This window comes from Bos indicus, chromosome 16 (genome assembly GCF_029378745.1).
Source record: "Bos indicus isolate NIAB-ARS_2022 breed Sahiwal x Tharparkar chromosome 16, NIAB-ARS_B.indTharparkar_mat_pri_1.0, whole genome shotgun sequence".
Classification (NCBI taxonomy): domain Eukaryota; kingdom Metazoa; phylum Chordata; class Mammalia; order Artiodactyla; family Bovidae; genus Bos; species Bos indicus.
This window is the reverse complement of record NC_091775.1, coordinates 33,442,711-33,469,423: the sequence shown is the minus strand read 5'-3', so window position 1 is coordinate 33,469,423 and position 26,713 is coordinate 33,442,711. Positions and strand designations below refer to the sequence as shown.

Here is a 26,713-nt window from a genome sequence, read left to right as displayed (position 1 = left end):
GTACACAACAAATATTTTTTGAATGAATGTAAAAGCACCTACTGTGTCCCAGGATTGTGCTAATCTATGAGCACTGTGCTATCTTCCCATTGCAGCAGGATAGTTTCATAAAATGTAAAATTCCACATTGAGAATTAACTGGATGCATGTTATACCCCTTCTCCTGCCAGTAACCCACCTTCCTCTATTTTTCTCCCCTTGCAAAATAATAGTGAGGAGGGACTTGGAAAACAGGGTTATCAATGTAATCTTTTGCCACATTCGTAAGGCTTCATCAAGCTCAACGCGACAGATACCAATTGCAACAATAACGGATAAAAGAAGCATATGGACAACCTCAGGGCCCACAAGGACGGACGGCAAGGCAAGGGCGCACACCGCAAGCACTGCATGCTGGGAGCTGTAGTCGGGCTAGGCCTGGCAAGCAGGACCCGGCCCCCGCAGCATACTGGAAACTGTAGTCGACAGCTGGAAGTGCACCGCAAGGAAAGACTGCAGTTGAGACTCCGCCTCTGCGCTTCCTCATTGCATGCTGGGAATTGTAGTCTTTCTGGGAACACGCTCCTCCCGGGCGGAAAAGTACCAAGGTTTCGCCATCTTAGGTGCGAGTGCGGCGGTGGAGGCTAGAGCGCAGGCGGGCCCAGCCCCGGCCGGCCCCGCCCCCGGGAGCCCGGCGCCCGCCCCTTGCTCGGGCCCCGCCTTCCCCCACGTGTCTGCCGCCGAGGGAGGCGCTTGAGCCGGAGCGGGCCGCCAGCGGTCCGGCACCGTAGGCGCAGAGGGTCCTGTCGGCGGCGCCCGGGAGCGAGTAGCTTCCCGATGCTTCCGCCCTGGCTCCCGCCGGCCGGGCTGTGCGCTTAGGGCCCGGCTCCGGCCCCCTGAGGCGTCCGCGTGGGTGAGAACGGCTTCGGCCCCGCGGAACGGAGCGGCTGGAGCGCGAGGCGGCGGCCGCCGGGAGGAGGATGGGGGCTAACCAGTTAGTGGTGCTCAACGTGTACGACATGGTGAGTACGGCGCCGGCGCCCGAGCCCGGCCCCGGCCGGCATTCTCTCGCCGATGGGTTCGGACCCGGCCCCTCGCGTTTCCAGTCTGGCGTCGCCGCCTCCCGCTTGGTTCACCGGGGTTGGGGGAGGGGACGATTATTTTTTTAATCCCTGCAAACGTTTACGCGCTTGTTAGCTTTTCCCGGTCTGCCCCGGGGCTTTGGCCAAGACTCGGTTCGCCTCGAACCTCCCTCGTGCCCCGACTTGGCCCGGACCCTGGGCTGGGCCCGACCTTCTGGCTGACGAGCAGTGCCCTTTCCGCGAAGCTTGGGTCGCAGGTCGGACTTCCCACTCCATCACCGGAACTCCGGGGCAACCCCGCTTCTCCCACCCCAGTTGCCCGCTCTGCCGAAGCAGCCCGTCTTCAAAAACTCCCAAGCCCCTCCAAGTCCAGAAAGTCACCGCTTGTCGACGCCAGTGCTAGAGTCTCTTTAAAGGTGAACAGGAGCCAACACACCCTAGCCTCCAAGGCAACCTCATTAAAATGAATGAGGCTAAAATTTATCCAGAAAATAGCCCAGCTATTTAGGGGTTCATGGTGGTACTCCTTTCCTAGAATCTGGAGACGTCTTACCAGGTGATGCAACAGGTATCTGACGTGGCCGCAGGAGCGGGAGAGAAGAACGGGTTTGTTATGTCATCTAACTTTTGGAGTACTGCGAGCACACAGGAATGAGTCCAGACGTTGGTTTGCGTTTAATCGCCACTGAAATAACCGGTACACAGTTGCTGTTGCAGTTAGATGCATGCTTGAGTTTGTTTCCTTTCGGTTGATTAGTTTTTGTTTTATAAGAGGTCACCTCCACTTGAGATGTTTAAAATTTCCTAAGTGGATTGACAAGTGAAAAAGTCCCCAGCATTGTTTTTGTTGGCTTAAAGATGAAGAAGAGCCAAGATACGGGAGGTTAGGAGTCTTGGTTCTCACTCACAGATCTCAACTTTGTGTTCCCTTGTATTGTTTTTAAGTTTTTAAATTTGCACTGTAACCTCTTGGGTAGGAAGGAATTCCTATGCCTCAATCTGGGAATTATGTGAGAAGGCCTTAGAGACTGCTTGGGACCTGAGGAGAGTACTCCTTTGAGTTTGCATATGAACTTGGAGGTGAAAGGAGATAGGTTAGCATACTGAGAAGAATGGAGTATGATAGGAAAAAGTTCCAGAGAGGAATAATCAGAACCAGAGATTTTAAAAGAGCATGGTACTTTGTAAAGTCTTTGGCCTATGTCACTGGTTAAGAAATAATTCTCTAGATCTAGACTTTTTGTGCATAGCTGTGGAAGCCTTGATTTTTCAAGAATTTTATTGCCCTTTTACTCTTTCTGCCCAGTCCCCCTTGAGATATCTGAATTTGGTTTCTTATTTATTCGTGCAGATTGTTGCACACCATCCCTCAGGATATATTCTGCTCTTGAGAGCACAGTATACATTTTCTTCTAGGTTGTTAAACCCCTTTATAGATAAGATTATGCAGTGGCCAGAGGGCCAGTTGCATTGCCTAAAAGAAATCTGTGAAAGTAGAGGAAGAGAACATTTTGCTTTTTTAATAAAACTGGAGATATATTCTTTGGCTTATAATGGGCTTCTTTACACTTTAGGTAGTCTATGAATAACAGAAATCATTGCTATGTGGTAAACGTAGGAAAAGCTAGAGATGATTCTCAAACCAGTATGTTTTGAAGGGAGGAGTGTTCTGAAAGATCTTTAAAATGTTAACTAGATAACAAAGATATTTTTCTTCATATAGCTTTTGTGAAGTAGGTAGTTGCAAAGTAAATAGAGAAAAAGGTACCTGCCCAGAGAGCTACAAATAGGATCTAGAATTTCTAGATCACAGTCTGTTTCATTATTTTTTCTACTGAATAGTTCCTGTGTTTATTTCTTATATATTGCTTTTTCCTGTCAACAGGAGGAGCATGTGAATGTTTATCAGAAATGGTAAATAGCTGTTACTAGACTTCTAATAAACTTGAGTTTATATGTTCTCCTGAGGGCTTTTGGTCTGTAAGTAAGTGTCTTATGTCACTAACTCAGCAACCTACAGTTATTTAGTTAGAACCCTGTAAAAGTCACAAAAATGAGTGAATTACGCTTTCTTCTGTGAGGCATTTAGAGTGTCGTGGGGGAGATACACCAGTCGTAACAATTCGGAACAATGCCATGGTTTTGGTGAGAGCAGAACAAGGTGCCAAGAAGACAGCGCTCTCGTAGGATCATGGAATGCTGAGGAATAAAGGGGGGAAACCCTGAAGAATGGAGAGTTTCCGCAGGCAAGGAATAGGCAGCACGGACAGACGGGCAGGAGGAGGAAAGCACAGGTTGTATTTGGGAAATCCAGTGTAGCTAGAGGGTAGGAGGCATGAGAGGAGACAAAACTTTCAGTTTGGCTAGAATTTTTATTAGTTTGGGGCTGAGGGGATGGTCTGTGAGCCAGGGGGAACCACTTAAAGTTTTCAAGGTGAGGAGCAGTGTGGTCAGAGTTATGTTTTAGAATCAAGACCAGTGGATTGAGGTATAAATTTGTAGCTATTATACTCATTTTTTCTCAAGTCGGTTTTGGTTTTTGAAGCATCTTTGCTTGATGTCAAGGGCAAATTCCTTTTATCTTTGGTAGTACTTCCTATTCATCATAAATGCCTTTGATGAGGATTGCTGTGGTCTGTCGGTACAGGCCTGGTACATCAGCTGTCTGTCTCGTCTAGACTTTGTAAGCATGAAAATCAGCCTTTGATTTGTGCTTACAGCCACTGTTCATAGGCACCTCTTGCGGTGTATCCTTGTTCCTCTTTCTCTGTGAGACTGTTGCCTGCTCTAGTTGACTGTGTTTTTCCTGTTCAGTAGACTGGGAGCTGCTGATGATTTCTTTTCTTCCATAACTCTTTCACATGTATTTTGGGAATGAGGTTATTCACATATTGCTAATTTACTGGCATACACAGTAAAGCAAGTGATTCAGGTTAGCTTCAATTGCTGGGCCAGTCTCTGGCAGTCACTTGTGCACAGGGTCTTCCTTTGTCATAGATTCAGATTTTGTGCTGCTAAATGAATTTTTAGAAACCAAAAATATGCAGTAATATAATGATGTTTGTAGATTTCATTCTATAAACAATTTTCTTCCCGATTTTTAAGTAGTATCTGTACATCTTCAGAGTCATAGACACCTTCTAGGAGTCTTCAGATGAAGAAGTTTTTGTCTGGACTCCATTCTTTTGATCCTCCTCCCCACCCCATTGTACTTCTCCAAGAGTGTGAGGCCATTCAGGTATGACAGGATCTGACTCCCCGCACATCTGTAAATCTAATTCCGTCTTCTTGAAAGCGTTTCAGACTCACCTGAATATGCTTTTAACCTAAGTGATTCCATAGTATCTTTAAATCAACATGTCCAGGAACAAACATTTTCCCCTTTCTCCTTTCCTGACCTCAGGCCCCTTCCCCTTTCTCTACCCAGCCCTCCCTCCTACATGCGCCCGCGGGCGTGCACACACACGTTTCCTGTGTTGTAATTTTATCTCGATAACTAGCATCTTCTGCTCAGTTTCCCAAGCCAACACCTTGGGAGTAAAACTTAAATTACTTTTTATTACAAACCCTTCAAACCCTTCCTGTCTCTTAGTTTGGTTAATTTTATCTGAAAGTAAGAGAGAGCTTGACGATCAGTGACTTAAACTGGAAGGATCCTTAATCCAGAGATTAAGCAGTCCCTGTATTAGTTGAGCAGCTCAGCCAAGTCAGCAAGGACCAAGACTTTTTCATCTTTTCACTCAGCTGTCCTAGGCCTGTTGGCTTTTGTTCCTGCGTCGTCCCCTCGTCATTGTAACATGACTGTCACGCACCATGGTGTCCTCATTCACTGAGCTGTGAAGACAGGTAGGTAGGACCTTTCTCCACATGCACCTCTCCTTTTAATAGTAGAAGGGAAAGACTTTGCAAGAGCCACCTTCCTTTCCTGAGAGATTGTCCAGAGTTGGTTCACAGTGACTGTGATGAAGCTGAGAAGGAGGGTGTGTGCCTTTTCCAGCCTTTGTGGTGAGTTGTGAGTAGGCGGATAGCTGGGAACCTGTGCTGTCTATCACATACTTTACTTTCTGAATATTCTTTAGTTCTCTTATCCCCATTTCCACTATTGCTTCTCAAGTTCAGGCCCTCATTATCTCTGCTTCTGTAATAGACTTCTTATGAGTTTCAGTCTCAAATATTACTTCATTTTAATCCGTCTTTCCTTCTGTGACCAAAGTAATCTTCCTGAAACATAAATGATTGGTGCCATTCCTCTGCTTAAAATTCACCTGTAAGATAAAGTCTAATAACTAAGGCCTTTTTTGGTGCACCTGACATTAAAAAAAACCTTTGCTACCAGTCCCCTGCTACCACTCCTCCACCTAATACTCACTCTTTATACTCACTATATACTTTATATACTTTATACTTTATATACACTATATACTTTAATACTCACTCTTTACACAATGAAATTTTTAAGTTATCCAAATAGGCTATACTGTAACCAATGTCTTTTACACATGCTGATCCTTCTGTGTGGAGTGTCCAATTCCAACGTTGCTCAGCTATTAATACAACCCCTGTTCCTTCCGACTGTAGCTCAGCCTTTACTCATCAGACTTGCCTTAACTTCTGGGCCCTAGTTGTACTTTCTACATGTCTCAGTAACTGCATGTATTATCATTCTGCCCATCCCACTAGCCTGCAAGTTACTTGATTGTTGTCGTTCGGTCGCCCAGTTGTGTCCGACTCTTTGCTACGCCATGGACTGCAGCACACCAGGCCTCTCTGTCCCTCACCATCTCCTGAAGTTTGCCCAAGTTCATGTCCATTGCATCGGTGATGCCATCCAGCCATCTCATCCTCTGATGCCGTCTTCTCCTGCCCTCAAGCTTTCCCAGCACCATAGGCTTTTCCATTGTGTCAGCTTTTTGCATCAGATGACCAAAATAATGGAGTTTCAGCTTCAGCATGAGTCCTTCCAGTGAGTATTCAGGGTTGATTTCCCTTAAGATTGACTGGTTTGATGTCCTTGCATCCAAGGGACTCTCAGGCGTGTTCTCCACCACCACAGTTCAAAGGCATCAATTCTTTGGCACTCAGCCTTCTTTACGGTCCAGTCTCACAACCTTACGTGACCACTGGGAAGGCCATTGCCTTGACATACAGACCTTTGTCCAAAGAGTAATGTCTCTGCTTTTTAACACACTGTCTAGCTTTGTCATAGCTTTCCTGCCAGGAAGAAAATGTCTTCTAATTTCAGGGCTGCAGTCACCATCCACAGTGATTTTAGAGCCCAACAAGAGGAAATCTGTGACTACTTCCACCTTTCCCCCTTCTATTTGCCATGCAGTAATGGGGCCGGAAATGGCACCCTACTCCAGTACTCTTGCCTGGAAAATCCCATGGACAGAGGAGCCTGGTGGGCTGCAGTCCATGAGGTCGCGAAGAGTCAGACGCGACTGAGCGATTTCACTTTCACTGTTCGCTTTCATGCATTGGAGAAGAAAATGGCAACCCACTCCAGTGTTCTTGCCTGGAGAATCCCAGGGACGGGGGAGCCTGGTGGGCTGCCCTCTATGGGTCGCACAGAGTCGGACACGACTGAAGCAACTTAGCAGCAGCAGCAGTGGGGCCGGATGCCGTGATCTTCGCTTTCTTAATATTTAGTTTTAAGCTGGCTCTTTCACTCTCCTCCTTCACCCTCATCAAGAGGCTCTTTAGTTCTCTTCACTCTCTGCCTTTCGGGTGGTATCCTCCTCATATCGAGGTTGTTGATGTTTCTCCCGCCTGTTTTGATTCCAGCTTGTAACTCATCCAGCCTGGCATTTCTTAGCATATAGATTAAACAAACATAGTCTCTACCGTTTATGTCCTTTATTGTGCCCATCTTTGAGCACAATGTTCCGTTGATATCTCCAGTTTTCCTGAAGAGCTCTCTAGTCTTTCCCCTTCTGTTGTTTTCTTCTAGTTCTATGCATTGTTCACTGAAGAAGGCCTTCTTGTCTCTGTGCTGCTCTTAGGCACTCTGCGTTTAGTTGGATATACCTTTCCCTTTCTTTCTCCCTTGCTTTTCACTTCTCTTATTTCTTTGGCTATTTGTGAAGCCTTCTCAGATAACCACCTTGCCTTCTTGCTTTTCTTTTTCTTTGGGATGGTTTTGTTTGCCTCCTGTACAATATTACGGACCTCCGTCCGTAGTTCTTCAGGCACTCTGTCTGCAAGATATAATGCCTTGAATCTGTTCATTAACCGTCACTGCATATTCATAGGGGATCTGATCTAAGTCATACCTGGCTGACCTAGTGGTTTTCCCTGCTTTCTTTAGGCCTGAATTTTGCCATGAGAAGCTGATGATCTGAGCCAAAGTCAGCTCCAGGTCTTGTTTTTGCTGACTGTATACAGCTTCTCCATCTTTGACTACAAAGAATGTAGTCAATTTGATTTCAGTATTGGCCATTTGATGATGTCCATGTGTAAAGTCGTCTCTTGTGTTGTTGAAAAAGGGTATTTTCTATGACCAATACATTTTCTTGGCAAAATTCAGTTAGCCTTTACCCTGCTTCATTTTGTTCTCCAAGGCCAAATTTGCCTGTTATTTCAGATATCTTTTGACATCCTACTTTTGCATTCCAATCCCCATTGAACAGAACATTTTTTTTTGGTGTTAGTTTTGGGAGGTCTTCTGGGTCTTCATAGAACTAATCAGCTTCTTTGGCATCAGTGGCAGGGGCATAGACTTGGATTGCTGTAATGTTAAATGGCTTGTCTTGAAAACGAACCAAGATCGTTCTGGCATTTTTGAGGTGGCACCCAAGTACTGCATTTCGGACTCTTTTGTTGATTATAAGGGCTATTCCATTTCTTCTATGGGGTTCTTGCCCATAGTAGTAGATCATCTGAATTAAATTCATCCATTCCCGTCCATTTTGGTTCACTGATGTGAACTAAAGATGTCGATGTTTTTTCTTACCATCTCTGCTTGACCACGTCCAATTTATCTTGATTCATGGACCTAGCATTCCAGTTCCTATGCAGTACCATTTTTTGCAGCATCGGATTTTATTTTCATCACCAGACACATCCATAACTGAGCGTCGTTTGCACTTTGGCCCAGCCGCTTCCTTCTCTCTGGGCTATTAGTAGCCCAGGAGCGTATTGGACACCTGCAGACCGCGGGGGCCTCGTCCTTCGATGTCGTGTCTTTTTGTCCTTTTATACAGTTCATGAGGTTCTCATGGAGCGGTTTGCCATTCCCTCCTCCAGTGGATTATGCTTGGTCGGAACTCTTCGTTAGGACCGGTCCATCTCAGGTGGCCCTACTCGGCATGGCTCACAGCTTCATCGAGTAATGCAAGTCCCTTTGGCACAGCAAGGCAGTGATCCGTGAAGGGGAAATTACTTGATAGCATTGTACTGTCACCAGTGTTTAGAACAGGGCCTGTCACTAGAAGCTGTTCTGTAAGTAATATTTACTAAATGAATGGGATTTTGACTAGGCAGTTTTATTTGGAATGGTGCCAGTACTTAAATGGTATGAAAAAGTTATCTGATCCCTCTTCTCCTGTGTCAAATGCCTGTTGCTGGGGGTTTTTTTCCTGTACTTTTACTTAGTTTATTGTAGGATTTTAGCTTTATTGTTGGAATTGGGTGACCAAGAAGGGGAATAGGATAGGAAAAAATACAATTATTGTTCTGTGGCGTAGCTTTTTTCGGGGGGAGGGAGGTTGTTTTAAACACTGTGGAACTACACTGAAGAAATGTTCTTAACTGGTTTATTGTTTGCACTTGGGTGTTAGTCACTCCTTGGAAGATAATCCCTCCAAAAACATTGTCAGTATCTGATTAATAGGAAGTAATTCCTGATTAATGGGAACTGGACTAAATTTTCTTGTACCAAGTATGCTTCTTGGACCAGTGACTCTCCTACCACTTGTTCTAAAAACAGTGACCCACAGGTCTAGCTTTAAAAAAAAAAAAAAAAAAAAGGACAGTCATAAATCTGCCCTCTTACATTATCCCTAACAGTATCTGCTCTTCTTTTTTCCTCCTTTTTTTGGGGGGCGGAGGGTGGTTTAGTATGTAAAAGAATCCAGTGCCTCCATATGTTTGTTTTATATTCCCACAATAACAAATTGCCCCAAACTTAGTGGTTTATGACAGTGCAGATTTATTCTCTCACACTTGCGTAGGTCAGATGTTCGGGTGGACTAGGCTGGTTCCTCTCCTCTGGGTCTCACAGGTTTGGAAGCAGGTCATCAGCCAGCCTAGGCTGCAGGGACAAATCTGCTGCAGAGCCTGTTAGAGTGTTAGGAAAATTAAGTTACCTGCAGTTGTAGGGCTGAGGTCCCATTCCTTGCTGTTGTGTCAGCCAGGCCCCTCTCAGGTGCTTAAAGCCTCTTGCATTCCTCACCTGCATCCTTCATCTTCAGACCGGCAATAATGCATTGAGTCCTTGTCACACTTTAGATAGCTCTGGCCTCCCCTTCTGCCACATCGATTCCACATCCATCCAGAGGAAGTTCTCTGCTTTTGTGGAGTTTTATAAATAGATGAGACCCACGAGGATATTCCAGGGGAATATGTATCTTGAGGGCTTCCCTGGTGGGTCAGATAATAAAGAATCTGCCTGCAATGCTGGAGACCCAGCTAGATGAGACCCACGAGGGTATTCCAGGGGAATATCTATCTTGCAGTCTATAACTTTACTTCTGAAAGTCCCTTTGCCATGTAATATAGCATATTCACAGGTTCTGTAGACCAGGATCTAGACATCTTAAGAAGTCATTCTGCCTACCACACCATCTGTGAAAGACATTTTGTAAACCCCAAAATGTTCAGTGTTCCCTTTCAGCAGTCCTTTGACTTGCCATGGAATAAATGCTAACCTAGTAACTTAAAATGGAAAATCTGATGTTCAGTCATCCCCCAGTACCCTTCGGGGAATTGGTTCCAGGCCCCACCCCAGATACCAAAATCTGCAGATGCTCAAATCGCATAGTTGGCCCTCCTTGTGCACAGATGCAGAAACTGGATTCAAAGGCCGACTATAGTTATTGGGGAAAATAAAGTCTACATTTCAGGCGTTCCCATGTTGTTAAAGAGTCAAACGTATTCGAAAAGTATGGAAGCTTTTTTGATTGACAGGTACTCAGATATTAAGGGTCCAAGCGTGTTACCGACTGCAGACCCTTCAGACTACAGTGGTGCAGTGCATATCAGTCCCAAGGTCACGTGATGAGGGATAAAGTTAACAAAACAGAGTTTAGTGAAACTAAATTTAGAGCCTACTATTTTAGGTGAATTCTTTTGTTAAACAGATTTTTCTTAAGACAAGTTATACTTTCCATTTGTTGACTGTCAAGATTTTCTGTAAGATATTTAAATTCCAAAGCACTATTATTGTTCATATATTACCCAGTTGGGTGATATTAGATATTTTATTAGAATATAAAGAGAAGACTGCCAAAATAATATTATTATTGTTGTTCAGTTGTTAAGTGGTTTGACTCTAACACCCCATGCACTGCAGCACACCAGGCTTCCCTGTCCTTCACTGTCTCCCAGAGTTTGCTCAAATTCATGTTCGTTGAATTGAGGATGCTATCTAACCGTCTCATCCTCTGCCTCCCTCTTCTCCTTTTGCCTTCAGTCTTTCCCAGCATCACCATCTTTTCCACTGAGTCTGCTGTTCGCATCAGGTGGCCAAAGTATTGGAGCTTCAATTTCAGCATCAGCCCAATGAATATCCAGAGTATTAAACTGTGAGAAAGGCAGAGCAATAGTAAAGGGAAACAAGATATGTGTAAAACAGTTTCATTTCTATTTATCTGGAATGTATTTTAGTATTTGACTGTGATAGTCCCTTACCCATGAAATGAAAACTCAAAAATTAACTAGTTGACCCCACATTATTTGAAATAAAAGTCTCTCCTCACCAAATTGTGATGTCATCCTTATCATAATATTGAATTCTTGCCCATACAGAATTGATTAGTCTCATTACTACACTATTTTAATTAATATAATTTTACAATATATTTAGTATATGGCTGGGCCAGTTTCCGTTTATTATCATTCCAAAGTTTTTGTGGCTACTACTCATTTTCTTTTCTAGGACTACTTTGTAAGGCTCTGAAAAAATTCCAAACTTTTTTTGTCTCTTTAATTTTATTGAAATATACACGAAATTTATTGTCTTGATCATTTTTAGCTGCGTAGTTCAATGTACATTCACATGGTTGTGCAACCAGTCTCCAGAGCTTTTTGTCATCTTTCAAAAGTGAGATTATACCCATTAAACAACCATTTCCCACTTCCCCTTCCCCTCAGTCCCTGGTTATCACCGTTCTGCTTTCTTTGTCTATGAATAGACACCTCATACAAGTAGAATCGTGCAGTGTTTGTCTTTTTGTAACTGACCTATTTCTCTCTGCGTCTTGTTCTCAGGGTTCATCCCTGTTGAGCACGTGTCAGTTTTTTCCTTCTCAAGGCTGAATAATAGTCCACACTTTGTGTGTTTATCTGTCGATTGACATTGTTTGCTTTCACTTTTTAGCTATTGGAAATAACGCTGCTGCGACCGTGGCTATACAAGTATCAGTTCCAGGTCTCTGCTTTCAGTTCCTTAGCTATATACCCTGTAGCCCATAAAACTGTTTAAAGTTTCATAACATTTCAGCCTCATGTCATCCCTAAAAAGGCTTCCACTAGCCTAAAATTACAGAAGGAGTTTATACTTCTACTCCCAAGTGAAAAGCCAGTGCTAATTAATGAACGATCTGTGAGTCCCCACATTCATCGGAGGTGCATGGTACATTTATCCTATCTTAAATTATCATTCTATATATGTCTATTTCTTGACCTTCTGTACTATTCATTTATTTAGTTACCTCTTCCTGCACCATTACAGGTGTTTAATTGTAGTATTCTACTGTGTTTTGATGACTGGTGATGAGTTTCTCATATTCTCCTTCAGAAGTCTCTTTTTTCCTCCACATACCTATTTTTCAAACAATTTAAACTCAGTTTATAAAAAAATTCATTGAAAATTGAAATATAATGACACTAAATTTGTGAATAATCTTGGGGGAGAATAGATAGATTTACAATATTGAGTCTTTTCCTATAATAATAAGAGCTAACAGTTTTGTGTGTTTTCTGTATGCCAACCATTGTAATAAACCATTCTCTTGTATCCCTTTTGGTGAAGCAGGCTTAGTTGAAGAGCCTACTCAGACTCATGCCTTAAGTGGTAGAGCAGGGCTTTTTTAAATTATTTTAATTGGAGGCTAATTACTTTACAGTATTGTGATGGTTTTTGCCATACATTGACATGAATCAGCCACGGGTGTTCATGTGTCCCCCATCCCAAAACCCTCTCCCACCTCCCTCCCCATCCCATCCCTCAGGGTTGTCCCAGTGCACCCACTTTGAGTGCCCTGTTTCATGCATTGAACTTGGATTGGTCATCTATTTCACATATGGTAATATACATGTTTCAGTGCTATTCTCTCAAATAATCCCACCCTCGCCTTCTCCCACAGAGTCCAAAAGTCTGTTCTTTATATCCATGTCTCTCTTGCTGTCTTGCATATAGGGTCGTTGTTACCGTCTTTCTAAATTCCATGCTAAGTCACTTCAGTTGTGTCCGACTCTGTGCGACCCCATAGACGGCAGCCCACCAGGCTCCCCCTTCCCTGGGATTCTCCAGGCAAGAACACTGGAGTGGGTTGCCATTTCCTTCTCCAGTGCATGAAAGTGAAAAGAGAAAGTGAAGTCGCTCAGTCGTGTCCGACTCTTCGAGACCCCACGGACTGCAGCCTACCAGGCTCCTCCGTCCATGGGATTTTCCAGGCAAGAGTACTAGAGTGGGTTGCCATTGCCTTCTCCATCTAAATTCCATATATATGCATTAATATACTATATTGGTATTTTTCTTTCTGACTTCACTCTGTATAATAGGCTCCAGTTTCATCCACCTCATTAGAACTGACTCAAATGTGTTCTTTTAATAGCTGAGTAATATTCCACTGTGTATATATACCACAACTTTCTTACCCATTCATCCACCGGTGGACATCTAGGTTGCTTCCATGTCCTAGCTATTGTAAACAGTGCTGCGATGAGCACGGGGGTACACGTGGATAGAGCAGTTTTGAACCAAGAGCTCTGACACTAAGATCTGTGCCATTAACCACCATATGGCACCCCTCATCCATGGAAAGTGCTGTATTTCTCTTTATTTGTCCTGATCTTACACACAGCAATAAACTAAGTTTCATTGTGCTCTTCGGAACCCATGAATGGGTAGTGATTTTTAAACATCCCCTACATCCTCATCCTTTTCTGTAAATGATTTTGTAAATGGTTGGTTTTATTGTGTCAACTGGATATATAGAGCCCAGTTTTCAGTCAAGCAACAGTCTAGGTGTTGCTGTGAAAATATTTTCTAGATTTGGTAAATATTTAAATCAGTAGACTTTGAGTAAAACAGATTATCCTCCATAATGTGGGTGGGCTTCATCCAATCAGTTGAAGACGTTAAGAAAAAGACCAAGATCCTTTAAAGAAGGAGTTCTGCGTCAGACGGCTATAACATCACTTCTTCCCACCTCTCTAGCCTGCCGTCCTGTCCTGCAGGTTTCACGCTTGCCATCCCCCACAATTACATGAGTCAGTTTCTTAATAATCACTTCCTTACTCCCACCACCCCATCCAAGTTAGATTTTGTAGTCTACCATTTTAATCATTCTCTCTGTCATACTTGTCTAGCTGCTGTAGTTAAATTGAACTCTCTATCTACTCAACACCTCAGCAGCCAAATGCAGCTAGAGAAAAATGTACAACCATACAGACTAATCTCACTTGAAAATCATGACCACAAACCCCAGGAGGACCCTAAATGCCATTTGGCAACATTTCCTTATTTCTCTGGTCAACTGACTTACCCACTCTCCAAGACAATTGCAGTATTTCATGCTCTTTCCACCTTCTTTACTCTCAGCTGATGACTTCACTGCTTATTTCATTTAAATTAAAAAAAAAAAAAAAATTGAAGAGAATGTTCTCATCCTTCCACTACCACTGTTCATCTCCCTCCTATTACATGGAATGGGACTGAATTGCCCATGTCCCTGTCTGAGGTCAAACCTTCCACTGTGTGCTGAAACCCATGCTCTTCTATGAAAGGACTTTGCTGTCAGAATTGTCTTCTGTTCTGTCTCTTCGGTTTTTTTTTTTTTATCTACTTTCATTCCAGTCAGCATACGAATATGCTGTAATATTTTCCAGCTCTTAGCCATTTGAGTCAAGGAGAACTAGTGAGATACTTCAATATTGTCTCTGTTAACTGTCCACCATATTGTACCATGATATTCCCATCGTGCTCTCAGCCTGGGGGGTTATGTCATTTTAAATCAGCTTCCAAAGTAATTTATCACTTTTAAGAGGCTGACAAATAACGAAGCAAGCAAGAGCTATGATGTTTCAGTTCACATTCATTCTGACCTGCTCTTCTATCTGTGGGTGTCAAAGCAGTAATGCAGCAGGGCTTCCCTGGCCGTCCAGTGGTTGATAGTTCTCGTTCCATTGCAGGGGGCATGGGTTCAATCCCTGGTCTGGAACCTGAGATGCTACATGCTGCGTGACATGGTCAACCAAAAAAAAAAAGCCGTTTTTTGCATTTTCTAAGTTATTCATTCTGCAGTGAACTTGAGGGTAGAGACCGTGTGTTACTCTTCTTTTTATTCCCAGAGCTTGGTACATAGTAATTACAGTACTTTAAAAAGGTTTCTTGGACTTAACCTGAGGTTCCCCTAGGACCTGTCATTCTGAAACAGTTTCTTCCTCGACTGTGTCATCTTGTTCGTGGCTGCTGCTTGCAGGATGGAGAAGTATGCATGCAGGGTTCTGCGTTGCTCAGGTGTCTTGACAGGTCTCCCTGGCCAGTCGGGTGGCGAGTGAGAGTCACAGAGCATCCACACTGGTTCAGAACAAGAGTATCAGTATGAGAAAGAAGGCTGGGGCAGGCCTGCCTTCTCCTTGGTCATGCCTGCAATCTGTTACTGAAAGTAGTGAAATGTGTTAATAGTTCTTTGTCTTTGTGGTTTAGCCTTGGCATCAGGTTGCATGGATTTGTATTTTCCATCCTGCTTTTCAGCTGTGTGACTTTGGGGAAATTACTTAACTTCTCTGTGCTAGTGTTTCTTTCTAAAATGGGAATAGGATTTCCCTGGCCATTCAGTGGTTAAGACTCCATGATTCCAATACAGAGGATGCCGGTTCCATCCCTTGTAAAGGCACTAAGATTCCACATGCCAAATGGTCAAAAAAATAAATAAAATTGGAGTAGTACTGTACTTGGCTCGTAGGGTTTTATAAGGATCATATGAGTCAGTTTATATAAGATGCATAGAATGATACCTGGCACATGATCAGCACTAGAAAGTGTTAGCTGTTGTTATTGCTTGTGTTGTTATTTGCAGGATTGTAAAAGCTAAGTGAGCTTCCGTTTGTATACTTTCAGTAGTTGCAACACCTAACAGCTTGATTTTCGGGATTTCTTCACTTTATCTGAAGGAGAGTTAGTCCACAGAGCAAAGTGCTACCCCAGTCGAAGCATTAAAAGCAGGTTGTGGTAGATGCAGAGAACAAACTAGTGGCTACCCGTCAGGAAGGGGTCGAGCAATAGAGAGGTAGGGGAGTGGGTACGAACTACTGGGTGTAAGACAGGCTCAAGGATATAATTGTATAACATGGAGAATATAGTCAATATTTTATAACAACTGTAAATGGAAAACCAACTTGTAAAATTGTATAAAAAATTAATAATTTAGATCTTATACAAGTGGGCTGTTGTACATTTGACATCGTCTCCAAGATCTCTGTCATACTAAATATATAAAATTGGGGTTAATTGTGTAGCCTTTTTTATCCCCTTGGGTGTTAGAGTTGACAGCTAGTCTTCAGCCTTTCTGCCACATGAACTTAATGGAAGTAATTTATAAGTCTTGAAGTATTTATGGAAACTAAAACAGTTTAGCTTGAGATTGGTTTGTATACCATAGCATTATTGTAATTTCTAACTCACTGTCCAGCACTGAGTTAAATGAACCACCAGATAAGGTTAACATGTTCATTGTCTCCAGCAGTCCTCAGTTATAATCTGTTGTGTGTATTGCAGTCTGCTGAATAGTATTAAAAGAGTTGTCTGGTTGAAGTACCGTGGAATTTTCTAGTTTCTAAAAAGAACACATCTTGTAGACTTTCCCTCTCCTTCACATTTGAAGGTTAGTTATAGTTCACAGGGTAGGAGGTCTCTACATTGCTAAACTAGGTAAGATGGGCATGTCATACGGCTTTTAGGCAAAGAGTAATGATGGCTGTTTTTCCTTGCGATGGTACGTGATAGGTCACCAAAATTTCACACTTAAGAAAAACGATAAACTAATATTAATGATTTCCATCTTATTCTGAAGTTGTTCAGGACACTGCAAGACTATGTAAAGAAAATCAAAGCCACATGAGACTATCTATTAGGAAGTAGTCATGTGATTTAAAAAAGCAGTAGATGAAGGCTAAGAAACCTGGGCTCTATGTATGACTTAGCCACTTATTATGTGGCCTTGGGTGCAGATTACTTGTTTGAATATCCCAAAAGTGATTTACATATTTTGTGTGGACTATTATGAAAGACCAAGTAAATGAAAGGATGTGTTAGAGTGACATCCCAAAAATGAGTTACTTATGATATATACACATGTTGGTTTTAACACTTATCAAATCGTGATTGATTGTTTACATTCTTAATGAGTTCTTTATGGACAGGGACTGTGAGTTGATCATCCTTAGATCTCTGGTGTCTAGCAGAGTCCCCGACACATACATTTTATTAATCAAAGTTGTCTAACTTTATTTATAGCTTTGCAGGTAAGTAAAAATTTTAAATAAGATTTAAACTGAGATGCAATTTAGGAGAACCGTCTAGAACCATTTCTCAATTTTATCCTGGGCTTCCCTTCTGGCTCAGCTGGTAAAGAATCCACCCACAATGCAGGAGACCTGGGTTCAATCCCTGGGTTGGGAAGATCCCCTGGAGAAGGGAATGGCTACCCACTCCAGTAATCTGACCTGGAGAATTCCATGGACTGTGTATAGTCCATGGGGTCACAAAGAGTCAAACACAACTGAGCAACTTTAACTTTCAACTGAGATATACATTTTATATAATACTTATTAAACTCACATGTAACTGAAACCAGATATTTAGGAAACACTTCGGTGTGTATGTGATATCCTCTGATAAGTTCTATTCCACTATGCTTTGTGCGTTAAGTCACTTCAGTCATGTCCGACTCTTTGCAGCCCTACGGACTGTAGCTCACCAGGCTCCTCTGTCTGTGGGATTCTCCAGGCAAGAATAATGAAGTGGGTTGCCATGCCCTCCTCCAGGGGATCTTCCCAACCCAGGGATTGAACTTAAGTCTCTTGTGTTTCCTGCATTGGTAGGTGGGTTCTTTACAACTGGCATCACCTGAGAAGCCCACATCATGTTTCATTCAGTTAAAATAATACTAGCACAGCCCACTGAAGTGATCTCAGGATTTTTTAATGGGTTTTACACCTTCAGTTTAAAAGATAACTTTTCAAGAATGCAATCTCCAAGAGAACAGAAACTTGCTTATGTTTGAGTCTGTATTGCTAGTTCTCATGTGTCATAGGTGTTCAATAAATATGTCTTGAATGAGTAAGAGTGGCGATCCTCTTCCCATGTTGTTGTTCAGTCGATAAGTAGTGTCCAACTCTTTGCAGTCCCATAAACTGCAGCACGCCAGGCTTCCCTGTCTTTGACTATCTCCTGAGTTTGCTCAAACCCATGTCCATTGGGTCAATGAGGCCATCCAACCATCTCATCCTCTGTTGTCCCTTTCTCCTCTTGCCCTCAATCTTTCCCTGCATCAGGGTCTTTTCTAATCAGTTGGCTCTTTGCATCAGGTGGCCAAAGTATTGGAGCTTCAACTTCAACATCAGTCCTTCCAATGAATATTCAGGACTGATTTCCTTTAGGATTGACTGGTTTGATCTCCTTGCTAAGGAATTCTCAAGAATCTTTTCCAACACCACAATTTAAAAGCATCAATTCTTTGGCACTAAGCATTCTTAATGGTCCTACTCTCACATCCATACATGACTACTGGAAAAATCATAGCTTTGACTATATGGACCTTTATCGGCAAAGTGATGCCTCTGCTTTTTAATATGCTGTCTAGGCTTGTCATAGCTTTTCTTCCAAGGAACACGCATCTTTTAATTTCATGACTGCAGTCACCATCTGGAGTGATTTTGGAGCCCAAGAAAATAAAGTCTGTCACTGTTTCCATTTTTTCCCCCATCTATTTGCCTTGAAGTGATAGAACTGTATAACATGATCTTCTTTTTATGAATGTTGAGTTTGGAGTTTTAAGCCACTGTTTCACTCTCCTCTTACACTTTTATCACAAGGCTCTTTAGTCCTTTGCTTTCTGCCATAAAGGTGGTGTCATCTGTGTATCTGAGGTTATTGATGTTTCTCCCGGCAATCTTGACTCCAGTTTGTGCTTCATCCAACCTTCATCCAAGCATTTCACATGATGTACTCTGCATAGAAGGTAAAGAAGAAGGGTGACAATAACCAGTCTTGATGTACTCCTTCCCAATTTGGAACCAGTCTATTTCAAGTCCGGTTCTAACTTGACCTGTCCAGTTGCTTCTTGACCTGCATACAGGTTTCTCAGGAGGCAGGTAAGGTGGTCTGTTATTCCTGTTTCTTTAAGAATTTTCCATAGTTGTGATCCACACAGTCAAAGGCTTTAACATAGTCAATGAAGCAGAAATAGATGGGGGGTTTTGGAATTCCATTGCTTTTTCCCATGCTTTTCCCCATGAGTCACATTTAAGGACAGAACAAAGGAAAAAGGATTACATATTCCTTGCTACATTTCAGCTGATCAAGAATTTGAATGATCTAAGTATAATACAATACACTAAGCAACATGGAGGGTACAGAATTAAGTAAGGCTTTGTCTCAGATCTCATGCAGTTTTAGAACCCAATCCAGGAGGATAGTCAAATACAAATAGGCTCCTTAGAAGGAGTTTCAATGTTTTACCAAAATATTTCACACAACTAAATTAAGTGCTTGCTAGGAGAGATTTGCCAAGAACTTGGTTTTCCGATATAGTTGTGGTTCAGGACCAAGAACTGGTAGTACCCTGTCCCATCTGCTAGTAGAGTCAAACTGTGGATCATACAACGTAGGTTTAGTCTTGAAAATATTCATGGCGCATTTAGTTCACTGTTGATTTGACTTTTAAAAATCTATTCTCCTTTAAATAACTTAATTCAGAGTCATCTTGGATCTAGCTTGTTGTGGGTTTTAGAAATTGGATCTTTTGGTAAACATAGTAATTTGTTTTTGAGAATTAGTTTGCCTAATCGATAAAGAGGAGGAAGCTTCAGCCCTGTCTAAAATACATGACACCACATTTTCTTTGCTTATTAGATTATCATGTCAGTATAAATATATTATCATGCCAGTATATCATGTCAGGCATATTCACACTCATGCCATCAGGACAGTACTTAGGAGCGTTTAAGACTCAGTACAGTCCCTAAGAAGGCCAGTCTGAGGCTAACTTCAGGTTTTATCAGGAAGGTGCAGTCCAGATAGTTATATTGAAGCAAACGTAAACTGAGACTGTCCCAGCAAACAAGGAGGTTTGGCCGTAGCTTTTGTGCATGTGTTCATTTTGACTACACTGTCAGTCTTGGGCTAACTTTAAATTTTATCATCAGAACTGAGACTTGAGAGTAAAACACTATGAACTAAAAGATTACTGACAAATCTTTCATAATCAGGAGCTATTACATACTCCAAAAGATAAGGCTTTATACCTTAATTACTGTTATCAACAATTTATACATAATTTTGAAAATGTTTTTGATATGTAGATAATTTTTTTTTCCCCTAAGAGAAAGTCAGCCATGTGCTCATCAGATAATATTTTCTGGTAGTGAAGAGATTGGACATTTTCTTAGAAATAGTAATAAAATAGCATCTATACTATATAATTCTTATAGTATAAAGTAAATTAACAGACATAGATGGGTATTCATGATTTCATCTAAAAAAATACTGGAAAATCTCAGTTCATTCGGTGCAATTTTATTGTCTCTGGTTTATGACCAGCCTGTTGTTAAAGCACCATAGAAAGCATTTAAATATGATTTACTGTTAAGTAGCATTTGTGGTAAGGTTATCTTGGAATATATCCATTGGTACCAAAAAGACTTCATAAGGTAGCTTAACAGTGTGAACATCAAGGACAGTTTTATATGAGAAGGCACTATAATAATTACCCCAGTCTCTACTTGTCACAGTTTATTTTGGATTTTTAACTCAGTAATTGAAATATCTTGTCCTAAACACCTTTGGGGGGGAATAAAGTAAATTACTTTTAATGCCACGAACACTGATTCTAGTTTTTAGGGGAAACAGTCATACTTTATACTTACATCATTTAATATGCCTTTTAAGGAAATCAGACCCAGATTCTAAGTGATTATATTAAATGTTTTAAGTTCCAGACTAGGGAGATAGCATTTATCATAGTTGTTGCTTTCAAGCAGGAAGCATAACATTTTATTAAGTTGATAAAACAAATCACTGACTAAAATGAAGTTTAATCAAAGTTCTCTATCAGAAGAACTTAGCATTTTAACATATGACTGTAATATAGTACAGTCAGTTCAGTTGTGTAAATAATGCTTTAGAAATAATAAGTGGAAATATTTAGGCCAATTTTTTGCATTGAAGCAAGATTGAGTTCAAAAGTAGCTGCAGTTATTTATGTATTCATTGCTTTCCCATATATTTCAAGATGATGATTTTTCTGTGAATTGTTTCCTCTTTTTATGTTAATACTCTGGAATATTTTGATAAGCCTTCTAACCCTCAGTGACACTGGCAGGCATCAGAGGGGGTTAAGCATGTTCTAGTAGTCCTTCCTTGGCCCTCTTCTCTTCGTTTACTTGCCATCTCTGTGGACTTAAGATGTTCAAGGCTGTAAGGTCCTAACACCAAAGTGAGATTAGTTCTCCAGTCCTCTGCTCATGTCCTTCTTGAATATATAAGAACCCCATAAAACCACTGCCTTACAGAGACCTTTTACTCAGATCTGTACTTCTCAAGAAGATAAATCATTGCTTATAGGCATCTTAAAGCAGAGTCGAATTAACTCTGCCATTGTTTGCCATCCAGTTTAGTGAGTCACTGCTCTTGGTAATGTGGCATAACTCCCAAATCTTGAAGGTTCTGAGAATTAACAGATAGCCAGAACCAGTCTGCTATTTACATGTGCATCCAGCCCTTTATCAGTCTGTAGAACAGAATATGAGGGAAGAATCCTACCAATATGTGTTTGCTACGACTAACGCTTGATGTTTGCTGTAGGTCAAGCACTCTGCTAAGTACTTTATACATACTAATGTATTTCATTCTCATAGTAGTCCTCTGTGGAAGACTCTGTTCATTATCCCCATTTTGTAAATAAGGACAGAGAGGATAGGTATCTTTCCCCAGGTCACACAAGTAGTAGATAGTGAAGTGAGAATTTGAACCAAGGGTGTGAATTGGAATCAGTGTCTCTTTTTGAGTCATTGGGAACCTTTACAAGTTATCAGATGTCAGGGTCAGGGAGGGATAGATTGGGAGTTTGGGATTAACATATACACTCTATTTAAAATAGATAGCCAACACAGACCTACTGTGTACCATAGGGAACTCAGTATTGTGTAAAATAACCTAAGTGGGAAAATAATTTGAAAAAGAATAAATACTTATATGGGTATAACTGAATCACTTTGCAGTACACCTGTAACTAACCCATCATTGTTAATCAACTATACTCCAATATAAAATAAAAATTAAATTTTTAAAAAGTTACCAAATATCTGTGAAGAAACCAAGGCAAAGAACCCCCATCTCCTCACACTCAGCCCAGTGTCTTTCCACTATAGTTCAAATGCGTCCGCATTGTTCATTGAAATGCTTGGATCAGCCTTTTTCTATCCAAGCAGTAAACTCTGAAGTAAATTCTAAGATGATAGAAACAATATTCTTGTGATCCAAACTGGAACACAGAGATGTTGTGAGCTTTCCTGTTGGATCCTAAGGGAACAATAGTGTTAGATGAAGCTGACCAAATAGCTTAGGAGATGGTTGACATGGACATGTTGTGGTAACTCTGCTGTTGTTTCATGGTTTGAGAGAGACTGTTTTGTGGTAGCAGCTGGCTCATTTATTGTTTTCCTTTGGTATATTGGGAAGAGTTTGAGAAGAATCACATTGTAAACCAACTTTCAAATGAAAGCGTCTGATTTTCATATAATCCCTCAGGGATTATGTGGTTGTCAGCTTTGGGTAAACTTGAACATAAAGCTTCCTTTGGTGGCTCACCCCCAGTGTTGCGTGTCGCTCCGCCCTCACATGCCCTGCGTGGTAAACTTTCTCTGCAGGGCTGGCCCAGTGTCATTATGTGTAAACCTCTTCATCCCAGCTTCTGCAGTTGTCTCAGAGCAGCGTATTCAACTAGTCTCTGAATACTGGTTATACTCTTAGGCTTGGACCCAACTCTAGACATAAAAGTGGTCTTTTCCCAATTCAAATAAAAAGCTAAGCCTTTAAATAAAATTGTCCTCTTTCCCCAAGTATGTAAGTTTAAAACTTTTGGCATCTGCTGCTACTTAGACAACAAAATCAATGAAGACATAATCCAACAGAAATTAACAAAAATCTTGCTAACATCCAGTCATGTCTAATTCAGCAGCTTGGTTTGTTTGTTTGTTTTTCACGGATACATGTTCTTGGCTGTGATTTCATGTTGCATATTTATAATACATCTTCTGTTGGAAAATATCAATGTTTTATGGTTCTACAAAAGCATGAATTTCCACATAGTGAATTTGAGAAGCTCTGTTGAGCTTTGTGAGAAGATGTTTATTCCACAGATACCGTGTGAAATGTTTCAGCAGTGGTACGTAAATAATTTTTTAAAGACAAAGGGTGGAAATCAAGTTAGAGGAGCATCGAGAAACACTGCTATTAAAAATCTTAAACTGGGAGACGATAATATTACTCAACATGAGTAAGTCGCCACAGCTAGTCATTTTAGGGGGAGTTTCACAACTAAAATCATTCAGTAAAAGACTAAGTTCTCATATACAGTCAGCTCTCCGTATCCACAGATGCCTTTACCATGCCATTTCAAATAAGGGTCTAGAGCATCTCGGACTGGGGAGTCTGGGGGGTCGGGGGGCGGTTCTGGAACCAGTCCCTTGCAGATACCGAGAGACCGCTATGTGTGTTTTGTTTGTTTACAGTTATATCATGCATCTCCACTTAAAATAGGCATCCTCCATATTGTCTGCATAGCCTTGGCAGGACTTTGAGGCAGAAGGACTCGATAAGGTTTGCTGACCTTGAATTAAATGCTTGTCTCCTGCAGGCAGCCTGCCCAGTTTTTAAAGAGTAATAAGCCTTCCAGGCGTGTTCTCTAATAATAGAGCAAGGAAGCCCTAACAGAAACAGGAACATTTGGAGAGCATTTCTCACTCTGACGGACTCTCTGTGGAATTTTTACCCTCTTTTTCTTTGGAGTCCATTCAGAAAAAAAATTTTTTAAATCACACCAAGGAGAAAGATTGAATTTACTTAATTAATTTCTTCAGTAATGTGCTGCTGTTCATAGATGAGAGGTGACTGACCAAAATACATATATCTATATTTAGAGTTTGGGGTTTTATTTTTTTGTTTTCTGTTTTTGGGAGGCATGCCATGCAGCTTGTGGGATATCAGTTCCCTGACCAGGGATTGAACCTGTGCCCTCAGTAGTGAAAGCAAAAAGTCCTAACCACTAGACTGCCAGGGACTTGCCAGTTTTTTCCTGTTCTTGATATGTTTTTTGTTGATAGTCTGTTTTTCACATGTTTTTGAAGGCAGCTGTCTGAAATTAGGAAGGCAATCTGTAATTTGAGGAATAACCTGGTTAAAGGTTTTTGACTAGGAAAGGGGCCTGGCAGGCTACAGTCCATGGGATTGCAAAGAATCGGACATGACTTAATGACCAGACAACAAGAGTTCAAGAACTAATTGGACCATCTTTTGAGTTTTTCATTAGAAATGCTTTAAGGTAGCTAATAGTCTTTTCACTTTGGGGAGTGTGGGCATCAAGTCCCATACTCATAATATGTATATTTTATTTCTCTTTTACTAAAGTTTATATTTTGGATTATTTCATAGAAGAAGGACAGGAAAATGGAAACTTTTTTGTTCAAGAATTTCTTGGTTCTCACTTTGCTAACAGAGAGGAAACTTTGTTATAATGCCAAATTATACTTTTTTAAAGGAACAAAGTATGTATCTGTCTGAACAAAATTTTGTCCTTGGAGGATTCATGATATTTATAGAAGAGTTTTTGTTTAGGTTTGCCAACTGTGGAAATTGTTTACTCTTTACCATTTGGTACAAGTTAGTAGATCTTTTACTTCTATTCCTAGCAGGCACCCTACTCCAGTACTCTTGCCTGGAAAATCCCATGGATGGAGGAGCCTGGTAGGCTGCAGTCCATGGGGTCGCTAAGAGTCGGACACGACTGAGCAACTTCACTTTTCCTTTTCCTTTCATGCACTGGAGAAGGAAATGGCAACCCACTCCAGTGTTCTTGCCTGGAGAATCCCAGGGACGGGGGAGCCTGGTAGTCTGTGGGGTCTATGGGGTCACACAGAGTCGGACACGACTGAAGCGAATTAGCAGCAGCATTTTTTAGACAGTTTTATTGAGACATAGTTCACTTATCATTCAGTTCGCCCTTTGTGTACAATTCAGTGGATTTTCGGGCATTCACAGAATTGTACAGCTATCATCCCGTTCAATATTAGTAATTTTTCATCACCTCAGAAAGAAATCCCATACCCATTAGAGATCACTCCCGATTTCTCTGCACACCTCCCAGTCATAAGTAGCCACTAATCTATTTTCTGTCTGTATAAATTTACCTATTTTAGGCATTTCATATAAATGGAATCATACACTGTGATTGACTTATTTCATCTGGCATAATGTTTTCAAGAGTCATTCAGTTGCTGCATGCATCAGGAACTTCTTTCCTTTTTGTTGAGAAATAATGTAATAAAGGTATGCCACGCTGTTTATCTGTTCACTAGCTGAGGAACGTTGGGGTTGTTTCCACTTCGGGCCTATAGTAAATAATACTGCTATGAACACTGATGGCAACTTTTTATATGTGTTTTCATGTGTTTGAGCATAAACCCAGGAGTGAAACCCTTTCCATTATTCTTGCCTGGAGAATCCCCATGGACAGAGAAGCCCGGTGGGCTACAGTCCATGGGGTCACAAAGAGTTGGACACGACTGAGCAACTAAGCAGCAGCAGTGTAGTAACTCTGGGCTTAATGTATTTGAGGAACCACCGAACTTTTCCAAAACTGCTGTAACATTTTACGTATGTGCAATGGAATATTACTCAGTGATTAAAAAAGAATGAGATGCCATTTGCAGCAACATGATGGACCTGGAGATTATCATACTGAGTGAAGTCAGACAAAGACAAGTATCACTTGTATTATATACAGAGTATTATATGTGTGTGTGTGTGTATGTACATGTATTATATACAGAATCTAAAAAAAAAAAAGAAATATATTTACAAAACAGAAACAGAGAATGAACTTATGGTTACCAGGGGGCAAAGGTGGAGGAATAGATTGGAAGTTTAGGATTGACGTGTCACAGTGCTATGTTTAAAACAGATAACCAACAAGCAGGTGGCTCAGTGGTAAAGAATCTGCCTGCCAGTGGAGGAGACAAAGGTTTGATCCCTGATCCTGGATCCTTATATTCTTAGTTTGAGTGTTTTGATCATGAAAGCATTGGATTCTTTGTCCTTTCTTCTAGAGATGTGGTATATTACATTAATTGATTTGGGGAGATACTAAATTCATCTTCTGTTCCTAGAATAAATATCACTTGGTCATGATGTATGTTCCGTTTTACATGTTGCCAAATTCCGTTTGCTATTATTTTGTTGAGGATTTTTGAATCTGTACTCATAAGAGATTGATCTGTAGTTTTCTTATGATGTCTTTATCTGGTTTTGGTGTCCCAATTAATGCTGGCCTCATAGAGTGACTTGGGGAATGTTCCCTTTTCTTCTGTCTTTTGATAAGTTTGTGAAGAATTAGTGTTCTTATGTAAATACTTGGTGTGTGGATGCTCAGTAGCTTCAGTTGTGTTGGATTCTTTGCAACCCTATGGGCTGTAGCCCACCAGGCTCTTCTGGGATTCTCCAGACGAGAAGACTGGAGTGGGTTACCATGCCCTACTCCAGGGAATCTTCCCAACCCAGGGATCAAATCCACATCTCTTGCATCTCCTGCATTGGCAGGCGGGTTCTTTACCACTAGCACCAAATCACCTGGTTGTAGGCTTTTCTTTCAGGATAGCTTTAAAATGACCAATTCATTCTCTTTTCTTCATTCTCATTAATTACAGATCTATTCAAATTTTCTGTCTTTTCTTGATTCAGCGTCAGTACTCTGTCTTCCCAGGAATTTATT

General features: G+C 41.3%; 1 protein-coding gene across 4 annotated transcripts in view; it reads left to right on the top strand.

Moving 5' to 3' along the window:
• The first annotated feature begins 718 nt into the window (after positions 1-718).
• The window catches only part of DESI2 (desumoylating isopeptidase 2), a 45,338-nt gene continuing 19,343 nt past the window's right edge, over positions 719-26,713 (top strand). The window contains exons 1-2 of one of the 4 annotated variants that reach the window (XM_070768096.1): positions 719-1,001; positions 5,742-6,024. Coding sequence is in view for 2 of the 4 variants with exons in the window: in XM_070768093.1 (XP_070624194.1) it covers positions 25,225-25,272 (48 nt within the window). In the remaining 2 variants the exon portion in view is untranslated. Of the gene's footprint in view, positions 1,002-1,083; positions 1,759-5,741; positions 6,025-12,910; positions 25,273-26,713 lie in introns of those variants that run through there. The other 3 variants (XM_019976465.2, XM_070768094.1, XM_070768093.1) reach the window with 3 other exon arrangements.